General features: G+C 49.4%; 1 protein-coding gene across 1 annotated transcript in view; it reads left to right on the top strand.

The window, feature by feature from the left end:
- Positions 1 to 21,646, top strand: part of IGDCC4 (immunoglobulin superfamily DCC subclass member 4) — a 97,909-nt gene that overhangs the window by 52,747 nt on the left and 23,516 nt on the right. Inside the window, exons 5-8 of the mRNA XM_075506362.1 lie at positions 16,262 to 16,396; positions 19,072 to 19,227; positions 19,740 to 20,150; positions 20,900 to 21,064. Coding sequence (XP_075362477.1) covers positions 16,262 to 16,396; positions 19,072 to 19,227; positions 19,740 to 20,150; positions 20,900 to 21,064 — 867 coding nt within the window. The remainder of the gene's footprint in view (positions 1 to 16,261; positions 16,397 to 19,071; positions 19,228 to 19,739; positions 20,151 to 20,899; positions 21,065 to 21,646) is intronic.

Genomic DNA, 21,646 nt, shown 5'->3' with positions numbered 1-21,646 from the left:
AAAAAATCCCAGAGAAAAAAAAAAGAGAACAATAACCTGAAATACCGCTATTTAGTGTTGCTTGAGCTGCTTATTTGGAAATTTCAGGGACCAAACTCCTATGTGTCTGCAGGCAGGAACAACTAAACTACTTCTTCCCTCCCTGCTGATGGCTAGTGAGTCATTTGCGCTGAGATAAGATGGGAGTCCACTCTTTCAGTCCCGCTGCACTGCCAAGGCTCCTGGAAAAGGCCTGTGCAGTGGGACGTAGTGTCTCCTTACCAGCTGTGCCTGCAGCTTTGGTGTCCCAGTGACAGCACTGGGCAGTGCTGTGTGATGATGGCCGAGCCTGTGTGCTTGTGCTGGATTTTGGGGCTGTGCTGGTTATAATGCAAACACTTCCACTTGCACTGGGTTGCCAGCCCTCAGGCCTGGGAACATCTCATATTCGTGCCTCTGCCCCTGACAGACAGCGCTGTATTTGAACTGGCTGTGCATAGCAAAAGAATCCATTTCCCTGTAGCTCTTCTGCTCAGTTGTCCTTTTCCTCACCCCTCTACCCCTTGTTCCTGATATGATGGCTGGGAATTGTTCCATCTCTCTTATTAAAGACCTGTTCCCAGTAGAGGCAGCAATTAGCACGACCCCCTTCTGTCATATTTGCATGGCCTAAAAACCCCAAAAGTGTCGTTTCCCTTGACAGTGTGACTTCCCCGTCACGTGGGGAAGGCTGTATTGTGTGTCAGTGGCTAAACACATGCTGGCTTTACACAGGCAGGGCAGAGAGCAGCGGTGCACGGTGGTGCTGTAAGCGCTGCAGATGTTTCGGCTGTGCAGACTTCATGGTGCAAATTTCCAGACGTTCCTTGGGGAAGCGGCATATTGAGCTGGAAGGGAAGAGAGCAGACGGAGAGCGGGATACAGTCACGCAGCTCTGAAACAGCCTGCTGTCGAAACAGGGATAACTTGGATTTTCCCCTTGGATCTCCACTGCTCCCCGGCGAACAGAGCGCCAAACACATCTGGCAGCTCCGTCTCTTCACCCCTCACCTGGACAGATGATGAATGAACACTGCAGCCCTCCTGCACTCTCTGCCAAAAAGGGCATTAGGAGCTGGCTGCAGGATGCTTTTCCCAGGCGCTCCGTCTATGCATGCTGCCTTTGCTTGGGGTCAGGTCTCGATGGGGCTGTGTCTTGCTTCTTGTAGCTCCTTTTTCTGGAAGCAAGTTCTTGAGCCCTGCTTTGAACTCATACATAAAGAATTAATTCTCAGTGTGTCCTGGTTGTGTTCCCAGGTCCTTGGCATACACAAGGAAGTGCTGCCATACTTCATAAAACGGCTCTCAAAGAAGAGTAGCAGAAAGGCTTGGGGAACATGACGTTGTATGGTCTCAGCAGGTCACTTTGCCTATCACTTCACTTTTCCCCTCCTTGTCATGGATATGATTGCTCTTTGTGTGTTTCCTTGGGGATAGGGACTACCTCTTGCTATTTGTTTGTCCCATATCATGTCTGCATCCCCAGTGCAGCACAAATAACCATCGGAGTCAACAAAGCGTGGTCCTGGGAGCCGGGACTCTTGGGTTCTCCTTTCCTCTCTGTTGTCAGGCTACAGAGGAGAATCAGTTCCTTAATACTTTAATTTCTGCCTCTGTAAATAGGGATAATCTAATAGGCTTGGAGTTGCCCTCTTAGAAGTGATGGGTCTGTCTGGAGAGTGATTATAGGCATGTGGTGCTGGAGGTCTGTCTGCTCAGGTGAGCTGGGCATCAAGGTGCACTTGCAGAGGAAGATGCAGATATGTAGCTGATTGTGGGTGCGGGGTTTTTCTTCCTTGCGTCCTCTGCACCCTACTCCTGATCTGTGCGTGCAGAGTAGTCGTTGCCGTGACACGTCACTCTGGATACGGGTAAAACCTTTGCCTCAGACCAGGCTGGCAAGAATCAGATTGTGCAACAGCCTTCCCCCAGCACCAACAAAACATCCATGCGGCGATGTTCATGCGGTGGTTTCAACAGTCATGCTCCACGTGATCCTGTGCCTGTGCTGCAATAAATGCAGGAATGGGGAGAACAGATCAGGGTGATGGGCGTAGGTACAGCAGGGCTGAGGTCTGGGCTGAGCATGCCACTGAAGGGTCTTCCAGCAGATGAGCACGTCCCCCGTGAGTTGGGATTTAGTACTGTGTTATTAGAGATGACACTGTGAGATTGCCGTTGGCAGAACATCATTTACGCTGACAGTTGTAGCAGCTTGCTGCAGCAGTGTCCCAGGAAATGTATTCTTCAGCCAAATATTTGTATGAAATATGATAACAGGGACAGAGCTTGGAAGCAGCTGAAACACCCTCACATTTTTTGTTCTTTTGGTGTTTGTATTGCAGTGGCTTGCAGGTACCAAGGGAGAGCCTGGCTCTAGGTGCTGGGACCTAGGTGGTTCCTGCTCCAAAGGGTTGTAGGAGAATACAGCTATTGAATGGGATGAGCTTTGGGGATGGAGGGGAGGGTGGTGATGAAGTGAGCAGCACTTGTAGTTGGCCACCACCTCACAGAAACAGACGTGCTGTTACCACAAGTGGATTTTCAGTCCCTGCATGTGTGAATGACGTGCTGGATGCTGGGTTGGCGCTCAGCCTGAGCCCTGACGACACATGCTGTTCTCCCCTTGCAGCTTTGAACACGGATACCGTGCAATCTAGGGACAGGGCAGTTCGGATTTGGGTCAGTGCTGCTCTGGTCTGACCTCCCTGACTGCAGCCAGGCGTTGATCCCGTTGTGTGTGCTGCCATTGATGGAGAAGGGCAGCGTTACCCAAAGTGGGGTGGTGGTCCCACCTGGTCGGGGGTGGTCTTCCTCTGGCAGGAACCCACGTGGCAGAGGCAGTAAGGCCCTGCAGTGTTGTGAGGGAGAGCTATCCACAGCTGTGTTTGTGGGCACAGGAGACAGCTTAAGGCTCTGCTTCTGGGAGGGGAGAGGGTCATGGAAATGCGTAGGGAGAGAAAACATGGGCTGGGATAAGGCAGCTGTATTTTTACTGTGAGTTGTTGGCTTAACCAGCAAGTGATGCTTCACCTCTGGAGAAGGAGGCATCCCAGTTCCAGCCTGCAATTGCCGTGTCCCCATTCCTTGTGCCTCTTCTGCTGGGCACAGACCTCTGCCACTTTTCCCTCTCTTCTTTTAGCACCCTGTTTTTCTTTGCCCTCTGCTCTCGCTTTACTAGCAGTTAAGCATCTCCACTTGACATCCCAAAAACTCAGCCATGGAGACTCTGTTCATTTGTGTTTTGAAGCTGCAGTTTCCTGGGCGGCAGGTATCTGAAGCTGTTTGCATAATGCATCTGCTGAGTTGTGAAAAATGCTCTTGATCCTCCTCTGTGGCAGAGGACGCTAAGCAAACCACAGTAAGTGTGAGTTCAGAGAATGGCAAGATCAAGGAGGAGATACGCAGCATTTCTAGCTTAATAAATAGATCTTTAAAGCTAGAAGTGACCTTCTGCCTAACATGAGCTGTAAACTTTCACTCCCTCTCCCTTTTACTGAGCCTAGCAATGCTAGTGATTTCAAGCACGCATGGAACAGGACTGAGACCACAGATTTTGGGTGAAACTTGTGAAGGGTTGGTGCAGACACGCGTCAGGCACCCACCCAAACACACAGCTCTCTCCTTGACTGGAGTTCGTACGGGGCCAGCATGCATCACACCACTCACATCGCCGAGGGAAAGCTTCTCGTAGCTCAAGTGTCAGCAGCCTGTTCCCGGGAGCCGGAGGGGGAGTTTCAGCTCAGCTGTCTGTGAAGTTCGGTGGGGCTATGATATGCCACGCTCCTGACAGCTCTAGCAGCCTGCGGTGACAGAGGGTTTGATACAAAATTCAGAGCCCTCACCTCCCATTAAGCAGAACAGCTAAGCCCGGGGTTGGCACCGAAGTGAGTGGCAACAGAGGTGTCAAGGATAATAGAGCAGAACAAGGGATGTGCGGCTGGGAATAGGTGAGCGGTTTCCACGTCCTGAGGGGAAACTGGTCTCTCCCACACACAGCATTGGCTGTGCATTATGTTTGGAGCTGTCAGGTATGGCCAGGCTCCTGTGTTATGGGCAGCTGTGCCTCCGATTCCTGAAGATGAGAGATGACCGGATTCAGGGATGGCTTACGGTCCTCCAGTGTTCTCCATGTGCATCTCTTATTAATCCAGATCTGCTTTGCTTTTGAGGCTTCCTAAAATAAGAGCTGGTGTTTGGTAAGGCCCTGACTGAAGCAGGGTTTAAGCGGCAGTCTCCATTCAGCTCTCCTCCGAGAGTCTTTTGGTGCTGGTGTAACTCTGTGGTGCATCAGCACATCTGCACTGCAGGGATCACACCTGGCCGCTCCCGGAGGGTATTAAACAGGCTGTGCCTGCACAGTGAGGCTGGAAGGGAGCTAAGAATAGAGATCATAATTAGGTCACCAGCTTGCAATGGGCTACGGGACAGGAAGGTTGATGTGGTTCGGTTCCTGATGGCACTTGTTAATTATTCATCGTTTGTGCTACAGCAGAGCCTCAGTAGCTCTCTGAGGTCGAGGGCTAGCAGTGCCCGATGGCACTTACAGCATCTTAACATCTGGAGTGAAGATGTCGGAAGTGTCCGGAGGCATAGCAAAGCTCACAGTCCCATTGCTTTAGACGTGGGACAGACATATGGAGGAGGCTTGTCCCTGTCTCAAAGACCCACCAGTATCTACAGGCCTGGTGCTGCTAAGGAACAAAAATGGGGTGAGTCAGCCCAGATCACCGGGGAGGCTGAATCAGGAGCTGAGCCGTGCTGCTCTGAGCCCTTGCTTGGATATCTTGGATGCCAGGGGTCGCTCAGGACACAGCTTGGAGTTTGCCTTCAGTAACAGAGATGCTCTTGCCCACCTGTTTCCAGTGCAGCCAAGGGGCAATGCCACATGGATTGTGGACGAGAGTGAGAAGCAGGAGAAGAGAAGAAGGATGGGATAAGGAGGGGCAGGTGGTGTTACCAAACACTGTGTCTTCAGGCATAGCCTTAGACAGATCGGGGCTCTCTGTGGCACTCAGCAAGTGTCCAGCCGAAGGGCTTTGACAGAATCTGTAGATATCACTAATGATCTTTCCCCATGGAAAGCCAGCTTTCCTTCCAGACTTTTCCTAGAAAAACAGATTTGCATTGTCCTGAGTTAATGCAGATGCATCCATCTGCTTTTAGTTCTTCCTTCCAAGTTGGCAGTCTTCATTTGCTGCCAGACTGTGTTACTGTAGGCTCCCAGCATGTTGTGTGTTCGAAGCGTAGCTTGTAGGAAGCATTCTGTGTACCTGGCATCAGGGAGACCACACTACAAGGTGGCTTCCCATAATGTTTCTCTTTTCAAAGCTGTGCATGACAGTGACGTGAACGGCCATCTCTGTGACCAGGGCTTGTGCTCTGCCTCATTCCAGCTGCCAAAGAAAGCAGGTTGTGCCCTTCGGCACAGCCCAGGGCCTCCTGCCTGTTCCCTCTCTGCTGTCGCTAGATGTACGTGAATTGCAAATAGATCTGATGTCGCAAATAAATCTGAATAGCAAATAGATCTGATGAAATAGGTGTCAGCCCCTGGGAAACATCAGCCTCCGAGCACAAGGAGGAAGTTACTGGAGTGAAATGGCTCCGGTTACTGAGACAAGGTGAGGTGACTGAGTAAGGACGAGTTTCAGGGCTTGTGACCTGTGAGCCAGAAGCGTCTTCTGTTGACCATGTCTCTGTCTCATTTCTGTACAAGAGGTAACAGAGCATCTTTACCTTTTTTCTTGGAGATTTCTCCTGCATAATCCTGGAAGGTGATGTGCTGGCCTAGGAAAATGACAGAGAGTGCTGGTGTGATGATGCTTAAAGAAGTGTGGGAATGTTCACACTGAATCCCAGAGGCTGGCAAGTTTGGGTCCCCAGGGCCATTCGGTGTTTACTGATTTGAGGGGGTTGTCTATATTTAAATCTCTGATACTGTGGCTTTTGTTAAGGGTCTTCTGATGCCTTCTGGCTATTACTTTTGCACTTTCACTTCTGTGAATTAGCTACGTTACGAACTCTGAGCAGATGGAGTCACAGAGATGCTGAGAGATGCGCCCACAGCAGCACAGTGAGTTAGTGGCAGAGACCAGGGAAGACTCTCTTTCTCTTGAACCACTGGACCAGAGCCTGGCCCTGCTGGGAAGCTGGGACGTTGTCCTGGCTGGTCAGGGCTGAGGCGCTGTGCTAGAGCTGTGTGGAGGCTTGGTGCCCACAGCAGCCAGGCAGGTTGAACGACTGGACTGGAGCAGCACAGGTCACATCAAGGATGGGGTCCGGTTGTGCCCTTGTGCTGCAGAGGATGGCGTGTTGCAGTAGCATCAGTGTTGTCAGCCGTGGGACGTGCCTGGCATATTATTGTGGTTCCTGTTCTGGTGATAACTTTGCAAAGCATCCTCTTGCAGCCCTTGTCCTTCTTGTCTGTGTTCCTGGCAGCTGCCGGGGAATGGCTGGGGCTTGCAGTGCTTTAAGGGCTCAGCGTGAGTAACATAAGCTGTCTGGGTCTTAGAGTTAGGGCAGGGAGTGTGCTCTGCCATTCTCCAAACTGCTTCAGAGACACTGAGGTACCTTTGCTCCTTTCTTCACTTCTTTTTGTTGGCCTCTCATCTGATCTAGAGGCTTAACTCCTACTGTACACTGAATGACTTTACTTCAAGGAGTTTGTTTGCACTAGGATCTATGAAAATGTGCCAAGAATGGCTAAAGGCTTGTTAATTACACAAAGGTGACATTATCAATAATGCTCCAACATGGTCCTCCTGATAGGTCTCAGTGTCCACTGTACCCTAAGCTTGGGTTTCCTATTGCCTCTGCCACATTCCAGCTCGTGGTCTGCTTCTTCTGCCTCCCAGAAACTCTCTGTGACATATCTGCAGGCTTCTGAGGATTCAGATGCATGGCCTCAGGTCTCCAACCCCTTTGGCTAACTTGAGCCTGCGGCAGAAAACCAGAAGAGCCCTAATTCTTGTAAGAAGCAGCAGCTGTCTGTGCAGTGGGGCTACAGGGCTGCATGGCCGCGGCTGTCGGCACGGCACCTCCTGTTTATTTTGCCTAGCTCCCGCTCGGAGCAGTGCAAATGTAGGCACTTCCAAGCACTCGCTGGGGAAGCGAGCAGGAATTTGTTGTGCAGTCTGGCTGGCTCTCGTCCCTTTTGGCGTGATGAAGAGCAGTTCCAAACGCACGTACGCAAACAGAGAGCCAATGTTGACAGCTTTACAGGAGTTGGAGTGGTGGGCAAAGCACGCTCCGACTGCTTTGCAGCAGAGCTAAACTTTCCCTGGACGTGTAAAACTCCACACCGTAAAGGTACAAGGGTTTGGGGTGGGGGAAGAGGCTCCTAAAAATTCAAGTCAGTTCCTGGAAACCTGCCACTGCTCAGCCTCTTTCTGGGCTTCTGGTTACATATAGTTCAGGGTGTCAACTTGTGGCTGAGCTAGTACATTAAAGGATTTAATTTCTGAGCTGAAATCTGTCAGCTGTATAAAGAAGTCAAGGGGAATGAAAGAGGACTGCCTGATGGCCCCTCTGCCTGTCTGGGCTGGGATTCGTGTGCTCCCCAGGCTTCCAGACACAGGACACAGAGCTGGGGAAAATGTTTAACAGGCTGTTTCTCAAGCCAAGTGAAAAGCAGTTCCCAGAGGAGCTCCTCCTGCCACACTCGGCATGTAACACGCTCCGTGGAGAGACCCCAGAAGCTGTGGCAGATGCTGGTCTGAGGAGTGTGTCCAGGTAGTAAATGAACAGTCCTCATCCAAACTCATTAATCTTTCTCACTTTTTTTTTTTAATATTGTAGAAGTGTATTGCATCTATTAAATTCTCCATTTTGCATGTACATATATGCAGGCATTAAAAGGAGCAGGTTTTGTGCCTGCTGTTAGAAGTGTAGGTTGCACCGTGTATTTTGGGATCTGTTTGCTGACTTCTTTGTTGGGGATTTTGTGATAGTAGTTTGAGATACAACTATTGTATGTGGAGGTCTCTTAATAGCGCTAAGAAAGTGATTGAACTTCTGTGCTTTAATCATTTATGCATGTTTGTTTGTATGCTGCTTTAATGATGACAAATGATGTGTAGCTGCTCTGCTGCAGCACTAACTTAGTAAGTAGGAAGAGAGAGACTGTCCCCATTCCAAAATGTGGAGATAATTTCTGCCCTGTTCAGCTTTTCAATTAAATCTTTGTATTGACAAATGCATAACTGCTTACAAAATGTTTTGAGGATGTGAGGTAAAAAGACAATACAAAACTGATTTACTGAGCTCATTTATATTATTGGGCAGAAAAAAAACCGCTATGCCAATACAGTGTTACTAGTGCAATAAAAGCTGGGTTCCTTTTCAGCCTCCCTTCCAAGTTGAGTTGTGCACTGACCCAGGCACACTGCAGCTGCCTGAAAAGGGAAAGAAAGGAGCATTTCTAATGATGGAGGCTATGGACACTGGTGCTGCCAGATTGCACTGGGACAACTTTTGCAGCCCCGATACCCAAGCATGGTCAGTGCCGGAGTTTCTGTTGAGGCACACGTCTTGATCCTGCAAGTCTTGTGAACCAAAGCCTGATCCTCTGCAGAGGAGGAGTTTTCAGTGCTGAGAACTGTCAAAACAGTACCAAGTGTTTAGCAAATTGAGTTCATAATCTTGTAACCAAAAGTCATCCCTCCCCAGCTTCAGTGACGGAGGAAAACAGAACTTGGATCCAAACTGCGCCAGGGACAGGTATAGCAAAAGTGGAAGAAAAACCCAAAAAAGCAAATGGTAATTTTCAGAAAGGGTGCGGGCTTGCGAGAGCTGCATTTGGGGAGAAGAGGAGGCAGTGTTTGACTTGTCATACTTTGGGGAGGCCTGAATTGTAGGGTGTTGGAAGGGCAGCACTCAGCATCTCTAGCCAGTTCTGAAAAATCACTGGTGCCAGTCCTCTCTTGGCTGCTTTGCTTTCCTGCTTGCAAAGCTGTGCATTGCTGTGTTCGGATGAGAACAGTTACAAAGGAAGAGATGCTTGTTGCTAAGCATGCTCAGGTTTGAGATCTGGCATTGTTTATCTTGCCCCCAAAGCAGATGTGCCAAAGTGTTAGGATACAGTTAGGCAAGTGTCCTGCCTAGAGATTTTACATGCTAGTTATCTCCTGTCCTGGGTCTAGCCCAGAAGTAGAAATAAATTGTAGATAAATTTCCAGGAAAGGGTAAAGGGAAGAGGAAGGCATGTGTGGAGGATGTTTTTTCTCCTCCGTGGTTGCTGTCAGCTTTCTCCCTGCACAGTCCAGGAGGTCTGTGAGTTGTCTGAGAAGAGGGAGAGAGCTAGGGAGTGGGAGTAGGACATGGTCTGCAAACACAGCGCCTGCAGTTTTGAAGGTGTGTGCCTTGCAATGGGTAATTTGCTCCTTTATTGTCTGCAGAATAACAGCAGTGACAGCATTGACTTTCTCTAATGAACAGCTGCTCAGTGCTAGAATCTATTCCCGGGGGAGGCTCGCAGGGATGAATAAGGTTTCATGCTCCTCCTCCAGAGAGGGTGAGAAAGTTCGCAGAACAGAAGATTGTTGCTTGATTGTTGGATATCTCCAAATCTTGAACTGCTGACAGCTGAGGGCTGAATGTGTCACCATGCAAGTCATGTTTAACCTTCCAGCACTTTCGCCGAGGCAGGGTGTTTATGGAGTCGGGAGAGAGATGTTAGTTCCCGTCCAAGAAGTCATCCTCTTGTCACTGCAAACGACCGTCACAAATTGGCTGAACAAAAACCAGCCTCCTGTTTTCCTCCTGTTACCACTGCCTGAATTCTTTGCTGATACTCTGCACTAACAAGAGCAGGGAGGCAGGAGAGGATAGCTGATGAATTATGGATTCATTAGAGGCAGACTCAAGTTGTAAACTCTTGGAGTTTGAAATCACTTGTGTATGTTACCACTCAAGCTATAACTTCAAATAAACATTTTGAGCTTTGTCCCAAGCAGCTCCCCATGGTGCCTCCCTTCACATCCCTGCTTACAGTTCCCCTTTGCTTTGAAATGATACAGATTGGATTTTTAGAGGTTAGGCAGCCTGTGTGCTGAGATCTGTCTGGCATGCTCACTTGCTGTCTCAAGGTTCCCTGTGCTCCCCATCCCACCTCCTTCTGGTTTTATACTACACTTGATCATAAGCGATTTGTTGTATTTCCTCTGTGCCTGCCACCACCTGGCCCTGGAACCCAGTTCCAGACACTGAGAGATGCCCGTGAGAGCAATGGTACGAAAAAGTGGAGCACCCGAATTTGGCCTGACTTTTGCGTCTAATGATAGGAAAGTAGAAAAGCTCATAAACTGAGAAGTCTGCTCATAAACAATAAAACCTGGCGGAATATTTTGAAATATTTCTGCAGATTATCAGGAAGTCTCGTCTCTTGCTCTGTGATGGCACCCTTGCTGTCTCCCTGTGCAAACACAGGCATGTGCACAGGTTGACGAACCGTGCAGGAAAAGAGCCTTCATCTCTAACTCTTTTCAGTGCCCAAAGGATTTCTCTCAGTCCTAGTGCATTACTCCGAGTCATCCCAGAGCCACGTTTGGCACCCTACAGGTGTTATTTCAGTAAAAGCGGATAAAATTGATCCATCTGATTCAGAAGGGCAAAAAGTCCACAAAGGCCATCAGTGAGAGCGAGTTTTGATGTGAACCTACAGGTTGTGCCTTGGGCTGTGCAAAGCTTTTGCCTAGAGCAGCTTTACTACTTGGAGAGACAAAACAAAGCTGGGGCGGGGAGAAATCTCATAGATGAAGTTTTAAATAGCAGCACTGTGAAAGCTTTTAGTGCCACAGAATGGCCAGCATGGCACAGATGCATTCAGTGACCTGTTTTGTTCAGGCAGTGAAAGATGTCTTGGAAACTGCATCTCTTTTTTTTCCTTTGGTTCTAACAATATTCCCTCTTGACCTGAAATTATCTTAATGGCAGTGGAGACAAAAAAACTCACGTTGGTTTTACTCTTTGATGTTTGTGGGAATCCCCTGTGTGGAGGTCTTCCTGGTAAGCTTAGTACTGTTCTTGAGAACTCCTCAAACCAAAGGAAACCTTAGCAATTTCGTAGCAGTTAACCTGCGATCCATCCTATCCAACCAGCCTGTTGAGATAGCAGGTGAAAAATGTACTCTAAAGGGGGCTCAGTTTAAAGAGGAGCTTGACTTATAGACTTGCTTTGACAGACCCCCAGTGAAATACAAAGCTGGAGAGAAATGCGTTTGTGTGTGCAAGAGGTATATGGGGCATTCATCCATGCACACACCCAGGAATGTTCTGGGAAAGCAAGTGGAACTGTTTGCTTTTGTAATATAACTTCAATAATAACCGGTGACAAACAGACGTGGGGTCTGGGCTAATGTGTTTTCCCAGTAGTTTTTCCAAGGCTGAAACCAGAGTTTTGGCTGAGGGAGAAGGAAGCAGAAATGGATGTTTGATCTACAGATCCCTGTGGCTGTTGTGGCTCTTGGTTGTCAGAGAGACCTTGAGTTGTGCCTTTGGATTTGACTGTCAGGAAGCCCCAATATCAACTCTCTTATATCTTCTGCAGGGTAAGTATGGAGCTAGTAAGTAGCTAGGCATCAGCCCTTTTGGGTCGCCAGGCCTGGTTTCTGCTGGCTGGTTACCTGGCCACCAGCGAGCTCCTTGCTCTTTTGCTTCCCAAGCACCCAGGGTGTGGGACGGGCAGCACCGGAGGGAAGGGTGGCATGGGGTGCTGCTGCGGGACTGTTCAGGGTGAGTTGGTGAAGCGTTCGGTTGGTCCCTTCCCAGCCAGGAGAAATGCAAGGTCCCAAGGAAGGGTGAAGCTATAGGCTGTGCCTTTACAGCAGCGCTTCACGGTGGCTCTGCTAAACAAGAAGATTGCAGAGCTGGACTAATTTCTCCTGGGGCCATTTCAGAGTGAGGGTTTGTGCAGCTCATAAAATCCTTCTCCCAGTGACTGACAGCACTACAAGGCAGCTGTCGAGGGACTGAGTGATATGGGACAAGTGCCTTCACATGAAGTTTCTATAACCTGCAAGGTGCCTTTGCCAGCCAGCACCTGGGGCCATGCACCTGAATGCAACAGACAAGTGTTTAAGTCAGGTTTGAGGAGCTTTCTCTCTTCCTCTGCCCTAAGCTTGGTGGAGAAAACTGCTTGGAAATCTGGCAGGGAATATATTGCCATCTGGCTGGTGGTTTTTTTTTTTTACTCTAGATTTATTTTTTTCCCCCCAGCACTGCAGAAAAGGACAGGTTTATGCACACAGACGTGTTTCAGCCATGTCCTGGCCAGCAGGTATGCCGGCAGCCGGTGGTGTTGGGTAAAGAAGCTCACTGCTGTGGTAGGCTGGAAGTCTGTCCCCATATATTCCTGCTCCCAGGACCTGGAGTGTAGGCTGCTGCCCTGTTCATTTACATCAAAAGCTGCTGTGGCCCCACAACAGGTAACGGATCTCCAGGGTGGGCAGATGAGGCTCACTGAGCCCTGCGCAGGGTGAGCCAGGCCTGAGCATGTGGTCTGTGGAGATGTGCGACCATGTCCAGCCATGCTGCCAGCCCCTCAGCAGAGAGCAACTCCTCACCTGGCTCCTTTGCACCTCTGTCCCTGGCTCACTCTTGAAATCAACCTCGTCACAACTTGTTGGGTTCTCCGCTGTCTTCCCAGCGCTGTGGCCTTCCCTGTAATGGCTGCTATAAAAGCCTTTTCCTTTGCTTCTGGTGCTTTCTCACGTGTTTCCTTCCAAATCCTGGCTGGAAAGCTCCTTCTCCTTGTGCTTTCTCCCGTGTTGCCTCATCCCTCTCTGCCGTATGGGGTAGAGAAAGGGTAGAAGCCTTGCGTTAGCAATGTGCTGAGCAGCCTCACCCACCCAGCCGGGTCTTGCTGGAGTCCCTGCGTTCGGTTGTTTTGCAGGACTAATGATTACTTGTGGATTTTAGTGCTTTGTTGAACTGGAGCTGGAGTTAAAAGAAAGCTGCCCTTCCAAAGAGTCTTGCGTTTCTCTGATCTCCTTCAGCTTATGTGCCTGTTGTGGAAGCTCTCGTGCCTGTTTTTACATTAAGCCCATTTTCCGTCTTAGTAGTCCTCAAGCCCAGCCTTGGCGCCGCAGTTAAGAGGGGCCAGGACTTTGATCTGTTTGTCAATGAGGCCTCTGAATCCATAGTCTGATGTGGTTTCTTCTTGTCCCTGTTCTGTCCCCCAAGTTGTCCTGCTGCGGCTGGACGTGATGGCTGTTAGGCTGAAAGCGTCTGTGTGAACAGCTAATGTATGTGAACAGCTAATGTATGTGAATGCAGCAAAGCCCTGGCCAGCCCACACCGTGCTGTAAGCACAAAAGGAGATTGTATGCGCCTGTACGCACCAGGCCCTCTGTGTAGCCTGCTTGTTCTGCTGGAAGGAGGATATCTGGCTTGGCTTTTCCTTCGTGCCCCATGGCAGCTCTTACTGCTGGTGTTCGCCCAGGGCTGGGGTTGCAGTTTAGTGTGGCCCAGCCATTGCCCCAGGTAGGGGACTGCGGGCGCTCCTCGGTCTCTGCTTCCATCTGCTGGACAAGCACTGGCTCCTGTTCTCTCCCATTTTCTCTTGGTGCCTCGGGGATTTTGCTATCTCCTTTTAAACTGTGCTCACGTAATACTACAGATGGAAATCCTTTTCACGCATGTATGGACTGCAAGAAAATTTCAGTGTTGAACCAACTCTCTTTGGCAAGACTTCTGTGCCAGAGTAAATGGCAACGAGCCTGGAGATGGGCTGAGCACAGCGTGTTCGGTGCAGCAATGTGTAGCCTCCTGCCACGCAGGCAGGCCGGCGTGCTGAGGCCAAAGCTTCTCTGGTTTATATTCACAAGAAAGTCAAGTATGAATGAGTGTTGCTTGGATGCCACGTGAATGGCCAGTGTGGGTTAGGCCAGAGGTCCGGCCATCGCAGTGCCCGTCTCCAAAAGTGACCACAGCTAGAGGAAAGCACATAAAAAAATGGAGCAGGGAGGACCATGGTGCTATCCTTGGACATCTCCCTCAGCATCTGACAGTCAGGGTTGTGGGAACATCTTGGGGGTGGGGACCGCAGTGAGACCGTCATATTTAACAGTTCCGGTAAATGTGTCCTTCGTGAGCTTGTCTGAACGTCTTGGGTTTTGAACTCTGCATCATCTTGGTGTACTCTTCGCTGGGTAAAGAACTGGCTGGACGGCCGGGCCCAAAGAGTGGTGGTGAATGGAGTTTACTCCAGTTGGCAGCCGGTCACCAGTGGTGTTCCCCAGGGCTCTGTGTTGGGGCCAGTCCTGTTTAATATCTTTATCAATGATCTGGACGAAGGGATCGAGTGCACCCTCAGTAAGTTTGCAGGTGACACCAGGTTGTGCGGGAGTGTTGATCTGCTTGAGGGGAGGAAGGCTCTGCAGAGGGACCTGGACAGGCTGGATTGATGGGCCGAGGTCAATTGTATGAGGTTCAACAAGGCTCAGTGCTGGGTCCTGCACTTGGGCCACAACAACCCCATGCAACGCTGCAGGCTTGGGGAAGAGGGGCTGGAAAGCTGCCCTGTGGAAAAGGACCTGGGGGTGCTGGTCAACAGCCAGCTGAATATGAGCCAGCAGTGTGCCCAGGTGGCCAAGAAGGCCAATGGCATCCTGGCTTGTATCAAAAATAGCGTGGCCAGCAGGAGTAGGGAAGTGATGGTGCCCCTGTACTCGGCACTGGTGAGGCCGCACCTCGAATGCTGTGTTCAGTGTTGGGCCTCTCACTCCAAGAGAGACATTGAGGGGCTGGAGCGTGTCCAGAGAAGGGCAACGGAGCTGGGGAAGGGTCTGGAGCACAAGGCTGATGGGGAGCGGCTGAGGGAACTGGGGTTGTTCAGCCTGGAGAAAAGGAGGCTGAGGGGAGACCTCATCGCTCTCTACAACTGCCTGAAAGGAGGGTGTAGAGAGGTGGGGTCGGTCTCTTCTCCCAGGTAACAAGTGATAGAACAAGAGGAAATGGCCTCAAGTTGCACCAGGGGAGGTTTAGACTGGATATTGGGAAATTTTTCTTCACTGAAAGGGTTATCAAGCATTGGAACAGGCTGCCCAGAGAAGTGGTTGAGTCACCATCCCTGGAGGTATTGAAAAGCTGTGTAGATGTGGTGCTTAGGGACATGGTGTAGTGGTGGACTTGGCAGTGTTAGGTTTACGGTTGGACTCAATGATCTTAAAGGTCTTTTCCAACCTAAACGATTCTGTGATCTCGAGACAGTGAGTTTGTACTGTGCAAAAAGGTCCAGCTTTTATTCATTTGAGACCTGCTGCCAACAGCTTTCTCTGCTAGATCATGGGCGCACCTGGCGCAGGCCTAAGAATTACTTGTGCTACGTGACTCCTCTGCAGTTATTTGTCCCTTCATGAGGACAACAACAAAAGCGTCCCTCAGAGTTAGACATATTTGGGATAGCTGGAAGAACAGGGTTGCTGCTGTCGAGGGTCATGAACAGTCTGGTCCGCTCAAGAGCGCGCCGGTTGTTTTCATCTGACAACAGAAATTTGGCCGCTGCAAAGACATTTCCTTAACCTTCCCTTAACCTCTGCTCAGCAGTGGGCAGACACAGGCAGAAAGTTCATTTCAAGCAAAAAATCCCCATCCCCTTCTCAAGGCATTGTGCAATGCAACTTATAGATCTTCCTGTAAACGTTGCTTGATTTACATGTTGGCTGTTCATCTGTGCATATATAAGCTAAGTAGCGCTCTCTCCTCCAGACGTGTAACGACTGATTTAGTCTTTGTGCCATCAGGTGAAGGCCTGGACACAGAGGCTTGACCTCTCTTTGTTGCAGTACAGCATCTGGATGTTAGAATTTTTTTAACCACGTTACTAGATTCTTTCTGAGCTGTTACAATGCCTTGGCAAAGGGTGTGTTGTGTTGCTGTTGCTCTGTTTGAGGATAGTGGTGTCTTGTTTCATCTAATTAACAAACATCCATTTAGCAACAGTCGACGAAGGTGCTGGGTTGAAACTCTCTTTATTTTCCATGTGAAAATCCTGATGCTAATTTTTACTAGGGCCAGCATGATTAGAGTAAATCTGCAGGGCACCCCTTTGTTCATTTCTTTAGCAAAAATACTGTAGTCAGGTAGAAGCAAGATCTGCTTTTCTCCTCCAACTGGGCCTGAGCCACTGCCACACATGAGACTCCTTGGGAAAGCACAGCTGGGGTGTCTGGGCTCTGCATTCTATGCTTTTTCAGGGACTTTGCAATTTGGAAGGACAGACTTTTCCTTTTATTTTTGACATTAGGTTCCCAGCCAGCAGGAGGAGATGTCACCATCATCGCCGCTCCGGAGAACACCACAGTGGTGGCCGGGGAGAGCGTGGTGATGGAGTGCATGGCGGCTGCCGATCCCACCCCCTTCGTCTCCTGGATACGACAAGGTGAGCGTGAGGAACAGAATTAAGCTTTTGGTGTCAAGAGGAACCCGTGGACACTTTATTTTAAATATCTATTAAAAGGTGGAAAAATCTGCGGGACAGGAAGGGTGCTTGTTACATCGGTACCTAATGATGCAGGTGGTGTCACAGTGTAGGGTGTCCTTGCTAAACTGGAATTACTAATTAAATCTAGAAGGTTATAAAGCACGCAGTTCACTTTATAGTTGTTTGACCTGTGAAATATATGAAGTTCTAGTGCCTGGATGCCTTTTGATCTAAATTAGTCATCCTCATTGTACGAGCTTGAGCAGTGAAGGTCAGGTCTGTGCCACTCCTCCGGGGACTCAGAGGTTAGTGAGGATTCTGTGGAATCTGCCGCTGCATTGGAGAAATAACTTGTATTATCTTGCAGGATTATAAAACATGATAAGATCTGTTAATCATTGGAGTGGCTGGGAGTGTTGCTGGGAGGGTTTTATTCAAAAATCTTACTGAGGTCAGATTGGTAATGGAAGGATTGAGAAGATGCTTAGGTCTCGTCAGAGGTGTGCAAATGAGCCAGACTGGCATACATTACCCAGGGCTGATAGCCTAAGTCACGAGTAGGGTGCTAGTGTCACTTCATCAAGTGTCACATCCATCAGATGTGTTTCAGAGGCTCTGACTGAAGACGTTCTCAGCTCAGGAGTTGAATCTCCCCCAGAAAAGGCTCTCAGTCATTTTTATAAATCCGGGTCACGATTTAAGACTCCTCTCCCCTGTAACCATTTATTGTGGTTGGTCTTCAGCCCAGACTTGTCCACAGGCAGTGATTTTAGCATATACAAATATTTCCTCTTCCTGCAAAAAAGGAGCAAAAAAAAAATATCTCAGAGAACACAACTTTGGAAATCAAATCAGCAGGGATTAAATGTTCTGGCAGAAATGTTTCTGGTTTATCCTGTGCACTTCACAATTAAAAATACTCAGCTTTCCCATGCTAGATCACTTATTCATCGTTTTACTGAGAGCTACTGATGCCCATAGTAGAGCAGATATTATTAGAGTTGTTAATCACTATGAAAGTTTTCTAGATGAGGGGAAGAAGAGGGGGAAGGGGGAAAGGCTGGTGAAACAGTTCCTTGCATGCTTTAAAGTGTTTGCTTGGTCCCCCTTTGCTTCCCAGTGTGGACTCTTCAAATTAGAAAAAATGGATTAACTGTGCTAGCAGTTCTGTGTTATATAAGCATGTTTCGTTCCAAGACTTAGTTAAGAAGTGGGCTGGGTTACTGGAGGATTAGTCACGTAGGTAACACGGAGGATTGTACCTCCAGGTTGCCAGTTTGGCTCTTGCCAGCCTTGGTGGTGTCAGCTAATTGCTACCATCTGGAGTCAGATTTTCAAACCGCTCCAGTGCAAATAGGGTGCACAGATTTCCTCCTCCTCTGAGTGTGCAGCCACTGAACTGTCAGGCCATCTGAAGACCCCCAAAATGGATGGAGGGGGCAGAGGATCTGATCTCAGCTGCGTTCCCTGCTGATGGTGCTAAGTAGGAGCAGCTGCTCACAGTGGAGGTGGAGAGCTTGCTTCTGTCTCCAGATACAGGCTCAGCTGAACCTGTGAGAGGCAAATGCTGGCAAGTACTGAATTTTTGCTATCTGAAGGACATTGGTGCTTCTGCAGGTGGAGGGGGACAAGGTCTGCTGTTGCACAGGTATTGCACAAGCCACCTGGCTCTCCCAACCCACTAACTCATGCCAAGAGCTGTCCATGGGTTCCTGACATCCCATCCAAGCGTTTCCTCGGCCAGACTGTGCTTGGAAAGCCCTCCCCAGCTCTTGGCTTTGCTCCCCCACGCTCATTCAGAGGTACCAATGCCACGGTTCCCATGTTTCTCACATTCTCAGCAGTGCTGAGAATAAGCAGTGCCCAGCACCAGCTTCCTGCCTTGTCCATGTCATGCTGAGAAGCCTAGGACTATTTGAAGTTGTAAAAGGATGGCTCGGCTTCTGGCCAGGGGGCTGGAGCCACCCTTTCCTCCTTCCCTACTCAGCAGTGCTGAGCATCTAGCCAGGAGAATGGGGAGAGGGCAGCTTATGGCCCATGTCTCTGACCCAAGCACCAGAGCCCCAAGGAGAACCTGGTGTCTTCCTGATACCTTACAGGTCAGGAGCCAAGCTGGGGGCGGCAAAGAATGAATCGGGAAGCTCATTAAATTTGGGTTCATGTCCGGGACGCAGAGGAGGGGTGAGTTGTTAGTGATTCAGCCCTCTTGCTGACATTTGCACTAACAAGTGAGAGGAGGAGGCATGTGTGTTTGTGCATGGGGGTCAGCACGCAGATCCAGCAGCTTTTCCAAAATGTGTGTTAGCATAGCTTTCCCTTGAATGTGCTATTCCTAGGGGGTCTCATTGCAGGCACGCCCTAGGCATCAGAGACTATTTTGATCCAAAACAGAACTTTTTCAGTTATTACAGGATAAACTAAACCTTGGGCCAATGTTGGCTTGGGCTAGCTGATGCTCGGTCAAGCACTGAAGAGCATCCCAGCAGGAATCCTCCTCTGAGCTGGGGTTTGGGATTTGGGGGTCTCTCTGCTCCCCAGCTGTGATCCTGGCTCTAGTAGACGCGTTGTTCACAAGCCCTCCTAAAGGGCAGCCTGGGGCTCCCTCCCACATTTGTGCACACTTCTTCCTGCAGATGGAAAGCCCGTTTCCACAGATGTGATTGTGCTGGGCCGGACAAATCTCCTCATTCCTTCCAGCCAGCCCCATCACTCAGGGGTGTACGTCTGCCGTGCTAACAAACCCCAGACCAGGCAGTTCGTTACAGCCGCAGCTGAGCTCCGGGTCCTTGGTGAGTAGAGAGCAGGATAAACGTGCCACATAGCTGTAGGTTACCTGGACCAACATCCAGGAGCTCCCCAAGAAGTTGCGTTTGTGGCCCATGCTGGGTAAGATGGGAGCCAGGTTAGAGCCAGGAGGCCCTGGGTTGGGATAGCTCTCAGTGGGGGTGTCACCTCTTTAATTGGGGGTTTAGTTCCTTGTATTTACTGAACCATTTTATGCCTTATTCTTGTTCTCCAGGGTTCCCCCATGGAAATCTGTATCAGCAATTAACTTTCAGTATCATGGAAGCCAGCAGGGAGAACAGCCTAGGATCAGGGAACGCAGCACATGATTGATACAGAATTTATTTTTCCTTTTGGACAGAGTCTAAATTAAGCCTCTAGAGTCTGCCTGGCAAATCCTGTCTTGTAAGCAAAGCTGCTACTGAATAAAACATAGCACCGAGTGGGGAGGAGAAGGGATTTGCTTTGCTATCTTTTCCTCCTCCTTCCTGCATTAATTTGTCCCCTCTCCTCCTAGCTACACCCAGCATCTCCCAGGCTCCTGAAACCATCTCACGCACCCGAGCCAGCACAGCCCGGTTTGTCTGCAAGGCAGAGGGCGAGCCAGCCCCAACCATTCACTGGCTGAAGAACGGCGAGGCCATCCTCTCCAACGGGCGGGTGAAGGTGCAGAGCAGCGGGAGCCTCGTGATCAATCAGATCGGGTTGGAGGATGCTGGCTTTTATCAGTGTGTGGCTGAGAACAGCTTGGGCATGGCTTGTGCCACTGCCAAGCTCTCGGTGATCGTGCGGGAGGGTTTGCCCAGCGCTCCCAAGAAGGTGTCAGCCGTGTCCCTCTCCAGCACCACAGTCCTTGTGTCCTGGGAGAGGCCAGAGTACAACAGCGAGCAGATCATTGGCTTCTCGTTACATTACCAGCGGGCTGTGGGTAGGTGTTACCTGCCTGTGCAACACAGCTGTGTTGCAGGTACAAGACACAAGGCACAGGTTGACTTTCTTTCCCCTAGTGACAAGTGTGAGGCAATTCCAGCTAGTTTAACCCTTTTCATTGCAGGTAAAGGAATTTTCTCTTGGAGTCAGCATCAGCCTGCGACAGTGCCTCTGGATTAGCCGACATATACAAACCTGTTGACCAGCAGTAGCATATCCACATAGCTAAGTTGTCTGGATTCTAGTGGGACCAGGCACTTCTGGAAATTTATTTCTGTTCTTTATTTTTTCCTCCAACACATTGATTTTATATGCAAAGGGTGTGATTATTAATGGAGATGTTAAACAGCTACATTGTGTACAGCGGTAATCACTAAATTATTCACACCCAGAATCTGAAGTGAGGCACATGGGTCTCTTGGGGTCTGTCTTCCCAAACAGCCAGCAAGCCAATACTCTTGTTGAACTGTTGCCAGAGCTCCTCTGAAAATTAAGCTGGTAACTTCAGCTGCCTTAGCATGGATTAAGGAGCTTGAGTCAAAATGGAGATGTTAACATTGAGGCATTGAATGTTTCTGCCTAAAGGGTTCACATAAGAGATGGGTTTTGTGCAGGTGCTGGGGAAATTGGAGAAGACATAGTGGTTTTTAAGGTGGATTTACACTATGGACCTTGTGAGTTAAGTGATTTTTCGAGGAGTGTCTTGGCAGTTCACTGACCTGCTGATCAGTGTTTCCTTGGCTCTAGGAACAGATAACGTGGAATACCAGTTTGCTGTCAATAATGATACCACTGAGCTGCAAGTCAAGGACCTAGAACCCAATACCAACTATGTCTTCTACGTGGTCGCGTATTCTCAGCTCGGAGCCAGCCGGACATCCTCTTCCATCATTGTTCAGACCTTGGAGGACGGTGCGTTGAATTAGATGGGTACTGATGCCTAAAAAATGTTCTTGGCCTGTTTCATGGTGAGCATTGAATATGCTATGGAGAATAGTATCAGCTCCTAGAAACCTAAACCTGCTGCTCCTACAGCTTCTTGACAGAAGCCCTTTTAAAAAAAAAAGCAAACAACAAACTAACCAAAACCAAAGCACCCTTGTCTGATCGTCAGCTTGGGTGATGAAGAGCATGAAAATTACCTCACTGACACTGGGGCCCGTGAGAATCCTGCGGGAACTGCAGTCAGCTCCTCTGGGCTTTCCCCTAGCTAATGTGATATTGCTCCAAACTTGACTCTGGGCCAGACTCGATTTCAACTCCGAAGAAAGACATCTATTGCAATTTGTAGGGTTGGGAGCAGCCTTGAGGTTGGATCCCTTAAGAGCCAGTAGTTTGTGTTGATTTTACCATTTATCACGTAGCATTTTGCGAGCAGTAAAGGCAGAGTGCCAGAAGGACAGCTGCCCAACGGGGGAGGACATGTGCAGCTTTCAACAGACTGCAGGACAGAGGCAAGAAGCGATGGTTTTGGCAGACCTCGTGGAAGCCCCT

The sequence above is a fragment of the Mycteria americana genome, chromosome 6 (genome assembly GCF_035582795.1).
Source record: "Mycteria americana isolate JAX WOST 10 ecotype Jacksonville Zoo and Gardens chromosome 6, USCA_MyAme_1.0, whole genome shotgun sequence".
In the NCBI taxonomy this organism is placed as follows: domain Eukaryota; kingdom Metazoa; phylum Chordata; class Aves; order Ciconiiformes; family Ciconiidae; genus Mycteria; species Mycteria americana.
This window is presented reverse-complemented; position numbering and strand designations above follow the sequence as displayed.